Genomic DNA, 18,750 nt, shown 5'->3' on the forward strand with positions numbered 1-18,750 from the left:
TGGGGCAAATGCCCCTGCCCCCCTTCAAGAAATTGCATACAAGATCGAGATACTCTAATAAAGCAGTCACAATGTTCATGAGGCAGTGTAGCTTACCTATGAAGCTATATATAGGATTTATTTTACATAACAGACGTGATATATTTGGTAAGGATAACTAGCTATTATTGTCGTGACCTTTTTTTTTTTTTTTTTTTTGGTCTTCAACTGGTTTTCAGCAAGTTTTTTTGGTCTTCAACTGTTTTTCAGAAAGGTGCCCCCCCTCTTTCCAAACTCTGGATCCGCCCCTGATATTTTAATATTAACAGAAAGTCAATCAGTGCAAGGAGTCACCAGTTATGACATTTTGTTTGCTGGTATGTCAAATGTGTGAAAAAGATACCTTTTCGCAAATCTGGTCACATATAGTGTACTATAAGATGTTAAGATTGATGGCAGTTACTCTCACACACACACACACACACACACACACACACACACACACACACACACACACACACACACACATATATAGAGTTATTATTCAAGACATCACAATTACATTATCATGCATGCATGAAGAGATATATCATTTAAATCAACATAATGTTATTGATAGCATGGAGTTCCTTGGAATAGCTGTATGGAAACAAAAAAAACATGAAATTATTGTTAAATTTTGTTAAGTACATGTTATTATTTATAATTGTACAAAGTGCATTTTTATAAAAGCTACGAAGTGCTATAGGCAGGTAAGGACATTGTTACACCATACACTTTGCCTGAAATGCCATCTCAGAGCATCAAATTTTGAAAAATTTCCTGGGGGGCATGCCCCAAGACCCCCTAATTTTTACATGCTGATTATGCTTCGCACAATGTCATTTGCATAGTTTTAACGTGAACTGTAGAAAAATCAAATGGAGGGCACATTTGGGTTATATATTTTGTTCATGTTTTGCGATGGTTTGAGGAAAAACACTGCCGTTATGAAGATATTAAGAGTACACTGTAAAAATGACAAGAAGCATACGTTGTTTCAGCAGAACTGTTAATTGCTGTTTGAACATTCTAGATGTTTTAACGAAAAGTGACTGCTAGTGTAATGACAATTTTTTACTTTAACAAGAAAATGATGTTACAGCAACAAAAATTCCGTTGTTATTTTAATAAATGGAGTGTTTGCTGTTTTTTTGCAGCAGGGATAACAACTTCTTTGTTAAAATGAAAAATCCTTTTTTACAGTACGTAGTTACAACATGTCATTTGCAATGTGTAATTATTTATAATAGTTGCTTGTAGAGGTGTGTGTTTATTGTAAATGTATAACCTACCACAAGGATCTTCATGATTTAAAAAACCCAAGGCGAAGCCGAGGTTTTTTAAAGCCACAAAGATCTGAGTGGGCAGTCTCTAACTGACCTAGAAAATGGTGTGGGTATATTTATACTAGTAGTTGGATGGAATGATTGTGGGTTTAGTAAAACATCATGTCATCATATCTATACTAGTAGATTGATTGATTTTGGGTTTAGTAAAACATCATCATATCATGTCATCATATCTTGCACAAAATGTATACCCACAATCACTTTTCACATTGTTGTATACAAAAGAGGGCTCACTGATCTGCTATGCCTCCATAGCAGATCAGTGATTAATAGCAATGCTACTCAGCACATCAGTGATCAATAGCAGGGTTCTGCCCAGAAATTCCTGAGTGGTGGCCTAAAGTTAACATGAACTGATATGCTGTGTGTTATATTAGGGTATAATTATATTACATGTGTATCAGAGTATCAGAGATATATATAAGAATTTTTCTGGTCAGATTTAAGAGGGTACTGGTCGAATTTTAGAGGTACTGGTCACTTTTAACCACTGCCGAGAGATATATATAAGAATTTTTCTGGTCAGATTTAAGAGGGTACTGGTCGAATTTTAGAGGTACTGGTCACTTTTAACCACTGCCAACCAGTGTGGGCAGAACTCTGCAATAGTGAGGTGTGCTGACTCCCTCAAATGGAGATAGGAGGTCTCTAATCATTTTAGAGAACCTCTTCAGCGGTCTCTATTGGATTTTAAAGACCTCATTATCTCCCAAAGATCAAAGGGTTTATGTATACCATTTTCTAAATATATATATATTAGACTTCCACAATGATGAGACATGTGGCAGTCACCAGTTCATCACTAACAGTTTTTGCAAACAATTGTCCATACTGTAGACATGGAAAACACCTTTCTTTAGAATACTTTACAGGATCTTAAATATTTTCATTACGTACCAATTCATGTGGGCTTGTCCTACCCCCTGGTCTCCAGTGTGTTGTACTAGTCCTGTGGATTATGTACTGGCTCCTTGTCACCTTAGTAATGATCTTTTAACAAGAGGGTTTGTGTGTTCTCTAAGATATTATTAGTGGTCCTTGGTGTGTACATACTGCATGAATATTGAATTTCACCAGTACATAATTTCTATCCCTCTCACCTGATCACAGATGCAGTGATGGTAGAGGATGTACAGAGAGTAACATTGACCATGTTGGAAGACAACCTGTGTTAGGGGACCTCATGTGATCAGTTAGATACAACAGATGAAGGAATAGAAGTAGCTGACCAATAAAGGACATCTTACCAGTAGATTACTGTTCTCAAGATGACAGCAGCAAATCAGATTTTTGTAATTTCAATATTACACATCAATCAGCTGCAATGCAATTGGTAATTTTTTATCATCACCATATATGGTATAATAACAGGGAGTCAGATTTGATATTAACATCACAAACATGTGGCCTCCTGAAGGACTCTTTAAATTCCAATACTTTAGCTATTCTTATACACCACAATGGCACCAAAGTGTTTAGCTTATTTAAATTGAGGATAACATGTACAGAAAAGCAACTTTGAAAGTGGGTAACTGGAGCAGTAGTAAAAGTCAGACAAAACAGATGTAGTGGCCTCAAGCTTGGAATTCTAGAAATCATATAGTAGAACTCTTGCTCCAAAATTGATTTACAACACATTTTGGTCCCAACAGTTCTGTCTCAAAAATTATGCAATACCCCAGAAAGAGATAAACGTCTTCATAAGTCCATTATGAAGACAATTTCCATATTTTTATACATTGAGTGTTAATTTAGATCGTTTGGCAAACAGGCTGATCATTATTGACTATAGCTACAGACCCCTGGAGGATTGGGTAATGATAGCAGCAACATGATTATAATTTGGTAGCATGCATCTTGGAAGTTTTAGCTCCTCAGAAACTCTGTGTACACTAACTATATAATAATGTCACTGGGTCTGGGAAACTGGTCATATCACCCATGACAGCAGATTTGATTTTCCAAAGCTACTGTACATGGTCATGTATAAACTATGAAATTTCATAACCAAACCCTGAGTGGTCTGCTTTTCCCAAGCACAGTGGCAATCCGTATGAGCAGTCTGTGGGTGGATGTACAGCTCCATAAAGACCTGTGCTCTAAATGACAGCCAGTTTTGAAACCCAAACAGTTCATAACTTGTCTAATTCATCCCTACACCTTCCTCTTTAATTTTTTTAAAACAACCACTTGCCCTCCTCCAGGCCCCCTCCTTTTGGAGCTGTCAATATCAAGTCTAAAATGACAGGAAACTTAAATGTTGGCTACTTATACAGTGGATGATCTTGAAGGTGAGAAATTGGTGTAAATTTGGTACATGTAGCTTCAACCATTGGCAAGCTACAACACACTGAATACTTAAAACTGGCATTTCTTGATACTCTTAATAATAGATGATAAGATCAAATTTCACAGACTGGGTGACACATACCAAACATTGTGAAGCCTTCCAAGTACAGCTAGTAGTATACAGGTAGTTGATGGGTGGACTGTTATGATTCAATACATTATGTATTAATAATATTAGTACATTACATACAAAAATATTTCTATTATTTATACTACAAATTTTGCTGGTTTTCTTTTCCGTCTCTTGTAGTAGAGGTGTGCAAAACACAGCAACAACACGACGGCCATTAAAACATACAGCAGTATACACAAGCTGAGATCTGTCACACTAAATGATGAAGGCTCCATTGATACTGCAGTAAAGTGAGATCCCCTGTCAGTTTGATATAACCACAGTTGGCCTGTTATGAAGTCTATTGTCTTAGGATTGGTGATATTTATTGTTCCCAAGCTGTAGAAGTCTAGGAGGTAAAAGAACACAGCTGTGTTGTTCCAGTGGCTGGATCCATCGGTGTCATTGGCATAGCAAGATTGGCAGAGCTGTGGTGTAGGGAATTGTACTTTAGGATGGGCTGGGTCTGTGCTGATGTCATTGGCTAGTCTCTTGTTGACACAATTATGAGCTTGCCACAGCCACAAAATGGCTGACACATCATCCCCAGCTTCGTACAGGACAACCCTCGCCATTTCACTGAAGTGTTCACGACATCTCTCGCAAGTGAAGAAATTCTCCACATAGTTTTTAGCAATCAGTAGAGCTTACCTGCTTGAGGTATGCCATGGTCTGTAGTGAGGTCTGACCACAACATTTGTGATGTGTACTTGAGGCATACACTGTATAGTCACTGTGTGTATTAGTGTCCACAAGCCACAGGGATATCCACGGAAATGTGGCTCAGTGCCAACACATGACCTCCATTGTGGCTCCATGGGTAGCACTAACATCGACGGATCAAGCTGCACACATACACACACACACAGACAGAGGTATGGTGTTGTATAGTGGGTGAGGTACAGTAGACCCTCATTTCTACATAATGTAATATTAAAGTAATTGAGTTTCAGAGCTCCGTACATTAATGAATGTAGTAATGGACATTCAAACACATTCACTTATCTGAACACTTTTGTCGTATCTGGTTCGCGACGAGGTATCCAGTGAAGACGCTATCTCTGTCTCATTATTTGGGTGACTGAATTATCTTCTATATATATAAAGCTGAAAAGCCGTCTGTCTGTCTGTCTGCATTCCATTTGAGTTCACGCATTCTTCTCGCCAGTTGCTGTATGTGCCGAAGCGGTTTTGGCACCAAACAAAGCGCTCATCATCCAGGAATAACCTAGCGTTTAAATGAAGGCTCTAGCTGCCATCTTTCGTGGTTTACAGTGCATTTAGTGCAAGGGTGTAGAGCAAAAATTCGCCTGAATTCTTTCTGTAAACCGCATGCAAACCGCAAGTAAACACCTATTGCCATTCAACTTAAGCATGCCTTTATAAACAATATTTAACAACACTATAACCACAAGTGAAATTTTGTGCAAGTGGTAGACTGTGAAGCTAGAAATTGGAAGGTCGTGAGTTCAATCGCAGTTGTTTATTTTTTTTCCCTTTTCCAAACCTTTTGGTTACAACTTTTTTTTCTTCAACCTTTTTTGCTACTACTTTTTTTTTCGTTTTGGCAGCCTTTTTGGTAACAGGTTTTCTGTTATGTTCTTTTCATGCTATTTTTCTCTTACTCTACAGTGAAACCTGTGTAGTAAGGACACCTTGGGACTAACCAAAAGTATCCTGATTATCAAGGTTTCCTATTTATTAGGTCAGTTTACATGTTAAAGGATACTTTAGGACCATTACCAAGTGTCCAGATTATGCAGGTGTCCTCCACTGCATTGGTTGATAATATTAGTACAGGTGATGACAATAGATAATAACAGTCAGTAGTAGCTAGCTTGCTCAAAATATCATAAAGTATAGTAGTGCTGTAAATGCTAAAATCACTGGTAGGGAGACTAGGGACATCTCACTACATAATTGAGCTACATTCCTGTCAAAACCACAGACAAAATAAACTTCATATTTTAATAGTTAAAAAAAATGCATGCTACATAGCTACATGGCGTTTAATGCTTGGTGTCTGTTTGTGGCATTAAAATGTTTAGTCCTGCACGTAGGGCAGGTACCAATGCTAGTAATGAATAAGTTCAACATTTATACAAAATGCTTCCATATAATGTACACCCATTACATAAAATTACATCATTAATAATAGCTCATTCTATGACACTCTGGAGATAAAAATAAAATATAATTTATGTTACATTAAATAAAACAGTTGCAGTGTTTTTCTCCAAAGATTGGTGAATCATCTGCCTTGCAATAGCAGCTGCTTGCCACATTGGTACCCTTCTGTTATTTATTCTGTCATTTGTAGGCTCAGCACATCCAACATGTTGAGACTTTGGAGTAATTTCAGTAACACCCTTCTTAGATTGATCAATTAATTCCAAGGGATACAATAATTTAATAGAACGCTGAATATGTCTGTTTCCAGATAAATAAATTTCTGCTGTGCAGATCTCTCCATCATTGCTGTAAAACAACCTATCAATTTTACCAAGTTTCCAGTATCTTCTGGGGACCTTCTCATCTTTGATGATGACAACTTGCCCTATGTGGGGAGCTGCATTTATCTGATTCTTTTCTTTGCGATGGTACATAGAAGATTTCTCTCTTAAGCTAAGTAAATATTCATTTCTTCAAATCTGCCAAAATGAATTCAATTGTTGTTAGCCCTTTCTCCATGTTTCAAGTAAAGATGTTGCTAAATACTCATCTTCTTCGTCATCTGAGTCTGCTGTTGACAATAACAGAGGCTGAAAACGGGACATCAGAAAGTGTGCAGGAGTAAGGGTAAAACCTGAGTCAATCTCATCATAAACATACGTAAGTGGACGTGTATTCACTATTGCCTCCACCTCAGTAAGAATTGTGATTAGCTGATCAATTGTAAAACATCTTTGACCCATTGCTTTCCTCAGTGACCTTTTAACCAACCCTACCAACCTTTCATAGAATCCACCTTGCCATGGGGCCAGGGCCGTAGTAAATTGCCACTTCACTCCTCCTTCAGTTATATAATGTTTTACTTCATCATCTAACAACCTTTCTCCACTGTAAGTCTATGGCTGTCTTTACCACCTTAAATTGTGGGGCATTATCAGAGATCACTGATTGAGGTTTCCCCAATCTTGCTACAAATCTTCTCAAACTAGCTAGAAACTGCTGGGGGGTTAAATCCTTTACCCATTCTAAATGTATGGCACGGACTGACAAACAAGTAAATAAACAAACCCAACTCTTAATCACTTCCTTTCCTTCCTTTACTGAGATATGTCCTAAATAGTCAAGACCCACAAACTGAAATGGCATAGACTGAGCCACCCGTTCTCTTGGCCATGGCGGCATTCTAGGTAGACTAAATGAAGGTCCTTCGTGCCGACGGCACACCAGACAACGAGACAGCACTAACTTAACTTCCATTCTTCCTTTAATGATCCAATATTCCTAACGCAATGAAGCCAATGTGTGAGATACACCAGCATGAATTAATCTCTCATGAACATACTGGATCAAAAGTCGTGTAAGGTGCTCCTGGCATGGCAGCAATTTGGGACATCTAGCTCCCTCCGGAATATCTGAATTCTGAAAACGTCCGTGACATCTCATAACACCAAATTCATCAATTTTCAGTCCAAGTTGTATTTGTAAACAATTCCTATCCCCTCTCCTAATAGCAGTAAATACATCACAAAATTGTCTACGTTGAATCACATAAAGCCACAATAAGGTAGCTGCTCTAATCTCGCTGAAATAAAGTGATTACTCTTTTATCTCCGTAATCACCCTCTTCAAAACAGTACACTTCTGTAAAACTCTCTCCTATAGCGATTGTGAACACCTGTTAAACACCCTTTTCTTAACAAACTTCAGACATAAAACTGTGATGCGGAGCAACTTACACAATGATGAATATTTAGTTTCATCAATTTCAAAAGGTGATACACAGCCTTGTTCAACAACTAAGGCTGCAGCACATGTTGCTGTCAGACCTTCAGTGCTGGTCACTGTAAAGTGCTAATAATAATAATAATAACTGCGTCCTTCACAAGATTAGTAGCTTCATACATTACTGGAGATCCAACCACTTTAGCCTGAGACAAATACTATTCCAATCTGTCAGGTGTAATATTTGGAAAATTCCAGGTGGGCCAATTATCTTCCCACAATTGCAACCAATCTGGCCCATACCACCACAAACTGCAACTTTCAATCTCAGTAACACTTAAACCTCTTGTAGCAAAATCTGCAGGGTTCTGACAAGATGGAACATAAGCAAATACAAGATCTTGGTCCTTTCGAATTTCACTTATTCTGTTTTGTACAAACACGGGAAGCTGTTTAGTAGATTTGATCCAGTGTAAAACACACTCTGAATCACTAAATACCATCCTCTTAGCTATCGGTAATTTCAGCTCTTTGGTAACAAACACAATTGCTCTAACCCCTATCATGACAGCCAAAAGTTCCAATCTAGGTAATGATACTTGTCCCTGTTTCCCATTGGAATGCTTCTTTACACCCAGCCGGAGCAAGCCTAAGCTTTGAAAAAATTAAATTAGTCTTTACCGACTTCTTGCTAACAATTCTTAAATAAACAGTAGCGGCATAAGCCTTTGCAGAAGCATCACAATACACTATTAATTGGTAACTCACGTCTTCATCAGACTGTCCAATATACCTTGGGATTTGCAAAGTACACAACTTCTGCCAATCTAGAGTCAACTGTTTCCACTCGTCAGATAAAGACCGAGGTAAGGTCTCATCCCAGTTCAACTTATTGATTGTCCACAATCTCTGTACAAACAACTTCCCGGAAAGAGTAATAGGACCAATCAGACCCAATGGGTCATACATCTTGGAAACATCACTCAAAACTTGTCGTCTAGTAATATCAACTCTATCTAGACTTCCTTTGAAGGTAGGTATCTGTAAATAATCTTCAATTCGATTCCAAATTATACCAAACACCTTAATACTCTTTCCAGATAACTTCTCTCCCTCTGGCAAACTGTCAAGAAATTCGTTACAATTTGAAGTCCACTGACGTAGATTCATTGAAGCACTTCCAAATATACCTTTAGCTTCACTATAAATATGTAAAGCCTCTTCCGTTGAGTTGGCTCCAACACAAACATTATCCACATATATGTTATCACTGATAGCCTCCACCACAGGCGAATTAAAGCTCCTCAAATGAAATCTCAATGTTCCTTCCAGTTAAAAGGGACTACAGATTAGGCCAAATGGCACGCGACAAAATCGGTAAGTAGATAGGTTTCCCTCAACCTTCTCCAGTTTGGTGGGATCAGTATACTATAGAAATCTCATCAAATCTCATCACATCTTTCTCGTGTTCTTGTACTCCTATCTGTAAAAATGCCTTCTCAATATCGGCAAGAACAACAATATAATACAGACGGAATCTAACTAAAACACCACACATGTTCGGTAAATTAATAGGTCCTCTGTGTAGGCATTCATTAAGACTCACAACATCTTTCCTTACTTTTACAGTAGCATCATACACAATTCTAACCTTTTTAGTTGTTTTCAATGGAGTTATAACAGGGTGGTGTGGTAAGTAATGTCTTCTGTTTACATCCTTCTTTGGATGGTCATCGATCAATTCAATAATTCCAGCCTGGTGTTGAGAGTGAATAATCTCACAATATTGTTGCAACAATGTTTTATCAGTTTGAAGTCTACGAGATAAGGATTTCATTCTCCCGAAAGCGATGTCAAAATTCTCTGGTAACTGAACATCAGATTTCCATGGCAACGCAATATAATAGCGACCCTCACGATAACAAATGTTGTTGAACTTCTCCAAAGCTTTATCATCTTCCCTAACATGTATTGGATCATGTATACCAATGGTCTCCAAAGCCCAAAGATCACTTAAAGACGGATGTTCATTCTGGGCCATGACCAAACAAGAGGAAATCTCATTGCTACTCTCTTCAGTCTGATCGGGATATTTCCCTGTAAGTATGTACCCCAACTTAGAAGATATCAACAATAACCCAGAAGGGAGAGCAATTCTGCCTCCATCCACTATACTCCAAAAGTAATCTGACCCAAGCAGAATATCAATGGTAGCTGAACTAGGTTGAATGGGAATATTGTCAGCCATCTTGTCAGGAGTAATTGCCTTTAGAAATTCAATATCTGCCTGGTGTAAAGGACCTCTTAGAATAGGACCAGTGATCTGTGGTAACACATTAGCATGTAAAACTATAGTCAAACCCTCCTTTGTGGTTAGACTAAACTCAACAACAAAGGTTTCCAAATTCTGAGGTTTCCTTGTACCAAAAGTTGATACAGATAGAGCTTCTCTTTTCTGTGGCTGTAACTTCAGTTTCTTTGCCATCTAATCTGTCATAAAAGTGCGATGGCTAGCACTGTCCATCAAAACATGAGCTTGTGACTTCGCTCCATCAGTACCACACACAATTACCTGGGCCGTTTGTAGCAACACCCTTTCACCACTAGTCAACAATGCATTACTTACAACTGATGCTGTATCAGATGGTTTTTGTTCAGATTCTTGAGGGTGGTTGTCTTCAGATGAACTAAGATTCACAGTGGTATCATTGTTGTGACTCACACTTGACCTTTCACACTTGGTAGGACAAATACTTCTGTGATGTCCAACCTTCTTACAATAAAAACAAGACTTCACAGAAACATTTGGACATTGTTTAGATATGTGACCAACTCTAAGACAAATAAAACATTGTCCTTGCCTTTGTAACTGTTTCCTTCTATCAAAAACATCAACATGTTGGTCACATGAGTCATTAAAATGTTCACCTTTACAAACAATGCAAGGTCTTGTTGCTTCATAAGACTTACTTTTATACCTTCCAGTACTGGTATTTGTGACAAATGTATCAGTAGAGCGTGGAGTCTCAATAGAACTGTCTCTCACTGACTTATAAGGACTCACCTTTCTCACACTGGCACCTACAAATCTTGTATTAGATTCGTAACGTTGAGCATTGGTGAAATGGTAATATAACGCTCTAGCGACTTCCTGACCAACGGAAGATTCCATGACTCATCTTGAGGTTTTGATTCCTCCAGCTTAACTATGACCTGTGTGGGAAACTTTGATAACACTTGTTGAATGAGGACCTTCTGGTTGTTAATGTCCTCTTTCACTGCTTCTAGTTGCCTTAAAATCTTTTCAATACTCTCAAATGTAGACTTCAGATCACTACTCCAGTTTGTTGCTACTGGAAGAAACTGTAATTGGGAATACAATGTGTCAATGATCACCTCCCTTTTCCCAAACTTATCTGTTAGGAGCCTTATAGCAGTATCATAATTTTCATTGGTAACAGATACACCACCAACAGCAGTAGCAGCAGCACCACGCAGAACACCTTTCAAATAACTAAACTTTGTAACATTGGGTAAGTCTTGTTCGTGAATGGTTGACTTAAAAATATCCCTAAATTCCTGCCAATTAAGGATATTTCCATCGAAACTAGGTAAATTTAACTTTGGAAGCTTAATTTGAGGGTTAACCTTATCCCTTTGTTCTGTATTTAGTAAAGGTTGGGACCGTCCTATCCCAGTCTGTGTACTCTTTCTTGTTTTCTTAAAACCTGTGACAAACGTCCTTGAAGACTGGCCACTGTTTCATTCGAGTCTAATAGCAGTTCAATTAATCCATCAGCGGCCCAACAATATTCCTTCTCTTCCTCTAATTTCTTGTCACCTTTCATTTTATCTAGAAGCCTAAGCCACTCTTCGTTACACTTCTCAAGACGCACGATATTAGTTGAAAGCCGTCGAATTAGATCCTCCAGTTCTCGTTCTTCCTTCTCAAGGTTAGACACATCAATTGGTAAAACGACTACATTTCTTGCCTGTTTGATGAAGCCTTGAAGACGTGCCTTCGTCGGTCCAATAAGATGCCGAAACTATCTTATTTACAGTCAAAGCAGCGCGAGTCACCCTTGTCTACAGTTTCGTTCCTGTTTGGCCTCATCACGTCGTTGTTGACCTCGTCCGTATGACCTCCCATCCAGGTAGGCAGACGCTAGGCGAAGTCGTCCCGGGTTTCAGCACCACTATGTCGTATCTGGTTCGCAAGGAGGTATCCAGTGAAGACGCTATCTCTGTCTCGTTATTTGGGTGACTGAATTATAATGAATAAGTTCAACATTTATACAAAGTGCTTCCATATAATGTACACCCATTACATAAAATTACATCATTAATAATAGCTCATTCTATGACAACTTTATCAATGTCCCAGACCACTGGGGTTGGAGGGTCTACTGTACTGTGTAGCAGGTGTATGATATTAAAAATAATGGTAACATCAAAATACACGATAGTGTGTTGTGCGGCCAAGTACAACCAGTGCAGGTACACAACAGACAAGTATGTACTTTACAGGAATCAAGAAAATGCCATTTTTATGCTTGATAGTACCTACACAATTTGTACTGTGGAAACTCTATCAGGGTGGGGCACCTTTTGTTCCAAATCCACGCCACCACTGAGATATGCGCCTTCAAAGTTCATCTCAATTCCTTCGTATTTTTCTTCAGCTTCCTCCATTCACACCACTTAGAGTGTGCTTTAGTCGATTTACTTCAAATTTAGAGGCCAGTAAGAGCATCATGCAGTAATAATGAAACAAGAGATGATGGTAGCTATGAGGGAAAATCCCTAAATTGGCATGTTAGGGATTTTCCCACATTGCTACATAGAGAATACACATGTGATTGTGACTGCTGTATTAGAGTATCTCGATCTCGCCACAGTGTTACTCAGTAGATTAAGCTGGGGGCATGGTACAATACCTTGTTTTCTACAGAGCCAGATCATGGCCTTAGCACTAAAATGTAAAGGAGCATGGCTCATTGAAAGTTTTTATAAGCCCAGCTCCCAATACAACCAACTCTACAGTCCATTAAGTGCCTCAAATAGTTTTATGGCATCTAAATACACTCCTTCAAGGAAAGTGTCAATACGAAAAATTAACCCCTTGGTACGGTTCCCGACATGAAGAAGATGAACATTTAATTGAAGATAAAAGAAACATTCGGTGGAACCATGAAAGGCACATTCCACTAGTGAGTTTGTTGTTATGGCATAAAATGGTGGCCGTATGTTGTTTCGTTTGGCTCTGACCTTGTGACTGTGGTCTGGCAAGCTGTCAAATTATCAAAATTTGAGTTTTGACAATTTTCTTTAAATCAATATCCAGCCACCTGTACGTGTTTTCTTTAACGCTGTATTTGATGCCAAATGAGACTATAGGTGATATTCATAGTGTATCATATTTCTGTGATGGTGTTTAGATACAGTATTTATTTGCGTTGTGTGTCACTTTTAGGGGGAACACTACTAAACAGTACAGTTAAACAGTACTACCATACCGTTTGATTACAAGTTAGTAGAGTATGTGACTTTGTAGCATGTTGCTTACTTTAATGTCCAGAAGCTTGACCCAGTCCCGGGATAGCATGAAGCCAGCCTGTTTACGACTGTTCAGTTGAAAGTTGATGTTCTGTAAGGCATCTCTAGTGGGACAATCAAGTAAGGCAAACACCTGTAATGAGTCAGAGAGATAAGATGTTTACAGCTTTGAACAGTTACAAAGAACAGTCAAACAATTATGCTTTTGTGAATTATACTCAGTTTGTCACTTTGTCCCACGAATACTTGGTCATTTATAAGATGACAACACTACACTCATACAGGTGTACCTGTTCTAGTAGTTGTACAAATTGTGTTAGTGTAGAGAAGGCTGCTCCAGACACAATGGAGTGTAGAAGGACCTCCCTACGGAACATGTAGGCTACAGCAGATTGTAGGTCCATCAAATGAGGCCTGTGAGATGATAACAACATGTGATGTATACTCAATTATCAGATCACTGTTCTATTAGAGTATTTATCAACAAGTGTACATTCTGTAGTGTAAGTGTGTGTTCTATTAGAGTAGCCTCTGCATAGACTTTATTCATTTAGACCATGTGATTCCATACAAGCACCTTTGTTTACCATGGTGATGGTCATGTGAAGAGTAACTTCCTTTTTGCCATTTTGACTGCCTGAAGTGTGTGAGCACAATGGTTACTACGATATCAATGATGGTTTAGACACTCACAATGGCAAATATCATCAGCCCTTTACAATAGGTTATAAACACTACGGTATGTTCATAAAGTCTACATAGAAATCAATCACTTAAATCAAACTGGCATACACACAGGAATTCACATTCTTCTCTTCTATACAATGAAGAAAACTTTAAAAGTTTTAGAGCAGAAACAAAACAATTCTTTATAAATTAACGTGTAGGTGATGATATGCTGGTAGTGCATAATAGCTGACTATACAGAAATCACCCATAATTTCCGTTTTGACTGGAATTAATTGTAAAGTCGCTTCTCGTGCTATTATTATTAATTTGTAGCACTGTCTAACAGGAGAAACATATCTGAGGACAAAGTGAAATGGCTTCTTTGCTTTTTTTCTTTTTGACTTATAGAACTTTGCGTGGGCAAGATCAAAGTAAAAAGTGTACTTTAAATTTCATAAAATACACTTTAGGGCAAACAGTGCTTTATTACCCACAAAGAGTGTTTTATTGCTTTGTGGGTAATAAAGCACAATTGCCCACTTGCTTTAGTGCAGACTAATAGCCCGCAGCGCTCACGCCAGTATGACTAATCACCCAAGCCAGTGAAGGAAGATAGTCCTCGCCACACTGAGTGGTCAATCACCCCAGCCAATACGAGTTCTACTACTGGATTGCTTTTATAGACATGATACCTAAATGCTTCGATGATGGGTGGGAGAAGGTAATGTTGCTGTTACATTCATAATGTAAACGACAAGTCCTGGAGATATCATGGAAAATTTTTTTTTTCCAGTTTGAATAGAATTACAAAACGAACACAGTAAACAGATACAAAGACATTAAACAGATGAGTCAAGATGAACCTCTACCAAGCGCAGTTCAGAAGAGGTAGTGGGGCACTCCACAGGTCTCACAGAAATAACTCACCATGTGTCACAATAGAATCAATTGTGGGTTATGACCCAAACCTTCCAAAATACATGATGAACATCTATCATGCCAAACTATGATGAACTAAGCGTGAGTTACTTTGTTAAACTAGTTTGTGTGCATTCAGGCTGCTAATAGTTTGTGCAACGTATGTTAATTACAAGTCCTAGTGTATGGTGAAGCTACACGACTAGAAAGTTCCATAAATCATTTAAAGCATAGCCTTGCTCGTACTATATGATAAATAAAGCACTCGGCCGCACGCCTCGTACTTTATTTTTTATATAGCATTTGCGGCAATGCTTTAACATATACTTTAAAATCCTAATTAACAGGCGCATAGTCACAGCTGGCCTGCCCGGCCGGTGCCTGGTTTATCTATCACTCCGTACACACCCATGTAAGCAAATCCATTTAATGGTAAAAGCAGCCAGCATATGATAATTAAACACTAAACAGAGCTTGCATTAAACTTCAGCAAGTCAGCTTTGCACTGAAGTGATTTCTTTTTGCTGGTTTGAAATACGGATGTAACGACTTTCTACAACCTTCGTGAACTACCTTCCTGTTGGGCTCTTCAGGTATTTAATGACAAAAAAACACCACAGCTAGCCTACCAGGAAATGAGTAAGCTACCAGGAAAAGCTACCAGTAGGCTACCAGGAAAAACGTATGTCTTCGACTTGAAAAGAGCTACATACACAAACACAAACGAAACTGAAGAACAACCTTGGCTTTGCAGAGAGAATTTGCAGGTAAAACATGATAGACAAATTAGACAACAGTTGAGAAAATATCTTTTAACTAGCCTGCATGGGATGGGAGAAAGCTTTAAAAAAGAGAGCTGGAACCTTGTTAGCAAGACTGTAGGTTAAATCACAACCATTTTTGGCTCGAGCATAGATGAGTACATGAACCTTTTCGTATCCACACTTTTTGCTTCGACTTTTATTACAGGACATAGCTTTGGTTAGGCAAACATCTTTCCAGAGTGTTTAGTAGTGATAAAGCTTTCAACAGCATGTGACCTTAGCAAAATCATGTAATATTATGTTTTATCACCGCATCAAAATTCTCACAAACTTAAATTTTATAGTGAATGATCCCAAACACTAAAATCCACTTTACAGTAATAGCATAGCATGGTACTATATATAGTATAGCTGCATCATGAATATCTGATCATGTTAGCAACTATTACGTATATTTGCTACATAACAATTAAGTACCTCATTCATATATCAAATGGTACGGTAGTACCGTTTAAGTAGGGATCCCCCAAAAATTTTGTGTGTGGCGCCACCCAAAATTCCTCCTTTGAAAATCATCCTAGAGACATCTTACAGGACGAAAATCACCTTTACGGAATAGTACTAGTCCATATGATATATAACACAGCATTCATTATAATAAAACATTGACAGGTGGCCGGATATAGAATTTTTTAAAAATCGACAAAACTCAAATTTTAGACTGACTGACCACAGTTGCAAGGCTAGAGGCCAAACAAAGCTCCCACAACACTTATATCCTTACACCCCAACACATGCAGCTACCCTATGATTAACTGGGTTGTGCCACCACTGGGGGTTGGCTGTCATTATTAACAACTGATTAGATTTCACACACAATCGACAAATCCTACCATACAATAAAAACTTGGAATAAAAAATGGGGTGGGGGCTTGCAAATTCATAACAAACTAACAAAAAAATTCAGAGCAGTCCAGCCCAAGACTACTCTAGGAAAAACCTGGTGGCTTTTTTTTTTTTTTAAACCACCAGGGAAAAACCCAAAAAGCACCACCCCAATGTATGCATAAAACACGTGACAATTAAAAACAAAAAACAAGTTATGTCCAATCACAATCAAGTCCATAATCTTTTCATCCAATTCATCATCATCTACCTAACAATCTGTTAAGGAAAATAAGGAAGGGAGGGAGGGGCTAACCTACTTATGTTGTACACGTGGCATAGATTGAATATAATGCACACTACACACATATAAATACCCTTGCGTCACGTGATGACATGATGCAATACCACACCCCATTCATTTGGGAGCTTATTTTCCTGCTCTTTAACTTTGTTCAGACGCTAGAAAATACACCTCCCACAACACTTATATCCTTACACCCCAACACATGCAGCTACCCTATGATTAACTGGGTTGTGCCACCACTGGGGGTTGGCTGTCATTATTAACAACTGATTAGATGTAGCAAAGAAAGCTGTACGAACAAAGATACAGACCTAGGCTCTTGGAGACCTCCAGCCTGCTTTCCACACTGTCTTTTATGTAGCCATCCTTGGCATTTTCTGACTTCCACCTCCCATGTCTTTTGAAAAGGCGGTCCGGCACCTTCACATTTGCTGCTGCAGTTGCCCCACCTGCTCTTAAACTATGCAGACCAAATTCACGAGCTGGAAAACCCAGAGCAGCTATCTTCCTATTGAAAAGGTCCCTCAAGCAGGTCACGCTGATCCTTCCGGATTCCCTCAATTTCTCACCACTCTTCATCTTCTGTATTGGCCTGAAGAAATATCTTTGGTCATCCTGCGAAATGTGGTTTATGGCCATGTAGCGCTCCAACATAGCTACTGGGCATGTACGCGACTTAGTCCTGGCCACCAGCAGCTCGTCTCCTTGTCTTAGCTGGTCAGTCTTGCTACCGGTGATGCGTATCTTCATCATCTCCCCTGATACTATACAATCACACGGTCTAAGCTCCAGCACCTCTGCAGCACGCATGAATCCTGAGAAGCCTAGCAGGCAGGCTGTAGCTAGTCGTAAATCTGACAGTGAGCCTGACCTCTCTGCATCCTCCACAATAGCTTCTAACATTTCGACTGTTGCTGGTTCCTTCTTCACTACCGGTTTGGCCAGCGAACGCCTTAACCCTTCCAGCGTAGCTTTAACAAAGGAATCTGAAAGCAATGGGGGCAGGCCCGCGCTTGAGTGCACCCAAGACACAGCATTGCAGGCTTCCTCAGCTGCTGACTTGGACCCCTTCGTCTCACCAATGTATTGCAAGTATAGGGCAAACTCGTGGGGCCTTGCAGGAATTGGCGAAAGGTTGTGACCAACTGCCCACAACTTCCATCTTCGGAATGCTCCGAGGTATTTCTTCACCGTATTGCTGGCACGGCTGTGAAGGATTGTTTGTGGCAGTCTACTAGCCAGGTCTTTCAATTCTGGGTCTTCCAACTGATCAATCAGTTTCCAAGCTCCTTGTGCAAGAACACCTACAAAATTAAATATGCTGAATGCACATAATAACAGAGCTACCACCATGCAATTCAGACAACTTGAGCTGTGACAAATCAATTGACTTGGTTAACATTGAATTACAACCAACACAACTTGACTAACATTAAACTGCAACCCACCCAACTTGACTAACACTGATCTGTGACCAACACATCTTGAATACATTGGGCTGTGACCAACACCACTTGACTACATTTAGCTGTGACCAACATAACTTGACTACATTGAGTTGTGACCAACACCTTTACTACATTGAGCTGTGACCAACACGGCTCGACTACATTGAGCTGTGATCAACACAACTTGACTAACATTACTGTGACCAACCCACTTGACTACATCGAGCTGTGACCAACACAACTTGACTGCATTGAGCTGTGACCAACACAACTTGACTAGCATTACTGTGACCAACCCACTTGACTACATCGAGCTGTGACCAACACAACTTGACTACATTGAGCTGTGACCAACACAACTTGACTACATTGAGTTGTGACCAACACAGTTTGACTAACCTAATTTGAAGCCAACAAAACTCAATTACATTGAGCTGTGACCACACAACTTGACTACATTGGGCTGTGACCAACACAA

General features: G+C 39.1%; 3 protein-coding genes across 8 annotated transcripts in view; 1 reads left to right on the plus strand and 2 right to left on the minus strand.

Moving 5' to 3' along the window:
* LOC136267152 (kinetochore protein Nuf2-like) overlaps positions 1-18,750 on the plus strand; it is a 32,066-nt gene that overhangs the window by 5,330 nt on the left and 7,986 nt on the right. The window contains exons 1-2 of one of the 5 annotated variants that reach the window (XM_066062240.1): positions 3,872-4,491; positions 13,199-13,254. Coding sequence is in view for 3 of the 5 variants with exons in the window: in XM_066062238.1 (XP_065918310.1) it covers positions 2,639-2,703 (65 nt within the window). In the remaining 2 variants the exon portion in view is untranslated. Of the gene's footprint in view, positions 1-705; positions 2,704-3,871; positions 4,492-13,198; positions 13,255-18,750 lie in introns of those variants that run through there. The other 4 variants (XM_066062238.1, XM_066062239.1, XM_066062237.1 and 1 more) reach the window with 4 other exon arrangements.
* LOC136267154 (sulfhydryl oxidase 1-like) lies at positions 486-13,691 on the minus strand. 2 transcript variants are annotated; one of them, XM_066062243.1, is made up of 3 exons: positions 13,572-13,691; positions 13,292-13,414; positions 486-618 (listed from the first exon to the last, which is right to left on the minus strand). In XM_066062243.1, exons 1-3 carry the CDS (start codon positions 13,683-13,685, stop codon positions 589-591), a joined length of 267 nt encoding a protein of 88 aa, XP_065918315.1. In that variant the 5' UTR covers positions 13,686-13,691; the 3' UTR covers positions 486-588. The 2 variants fall into 2 exon arrangements, with proteins under 2 accessions (XP_065918315.1, XP_065918314.1); XM_066062242.1 differs by lacking the exon at positions 486-618 and adding an exon at positions 3,847-4,676.
* Positions 16,451-18,702, minus strand: LOC136266774 (integrase/recombinase xerD homolog). Its single transcript, XM_066061793.1, has 2 exons — positions 17,132-18,702; positions 16,451-16,788 (listed from the first exon to the last, which is right to left on the minus strand). Exons 1-2 carry the CDS (start codon positions 18,175-18,177, stop codon positions 16,785-16,787), a joined length of 1,050 nt encoding a protein of 349 aa, XP_065917865.1. The 5' UTR covers positions 18,178-18,702; the 3' UTR covers positions 16,451-16,784.

The sequence above is a fragment of the Dysidea avara genome, chromosome 9 (assembly GCF_963678975.1).
Source record: "Dysidea avara chromosome 9, odDysAvar1.4, whole genome shotgun sequence".
In the NCBI taxonomy this organism is placed as follows: Eukaryota; Metazoa; Porifera; class Demospongiae; order Dictyoceratida; family Dysideidae; genus Dysidea; species Dysidea avara.

Coding starts and splice junctions, on each gene's coding strand:
- LOC136267154 (XM_066062242.1), bottom strand. CDS start 13,685: ATGGACCTACAATCTGCTGTAGCCTACATGTTCCGTAGGGAGGTCCTT. Junction 13,415..13,571: donor TTGTACAACTACTAGAACAG/GTACACCTGTAT, acceptor GACTCATTACAG/GTGTTTGCCTTACTTGATTG. Junction 4,677..13,291: donor TCAAGCTTCTGGACATTAAA/GTAAGCAACATG, acceptor GTATGTGTGCAG/CTTGATCCGTCGATGTTAGT.
- LOC136266774 (XM_066061793.1), bottom strand. CDS start 18,177: ATGGTGGTAGCTCTGTTATTATGTGCATTCAGCATATTTAATTTTGTA.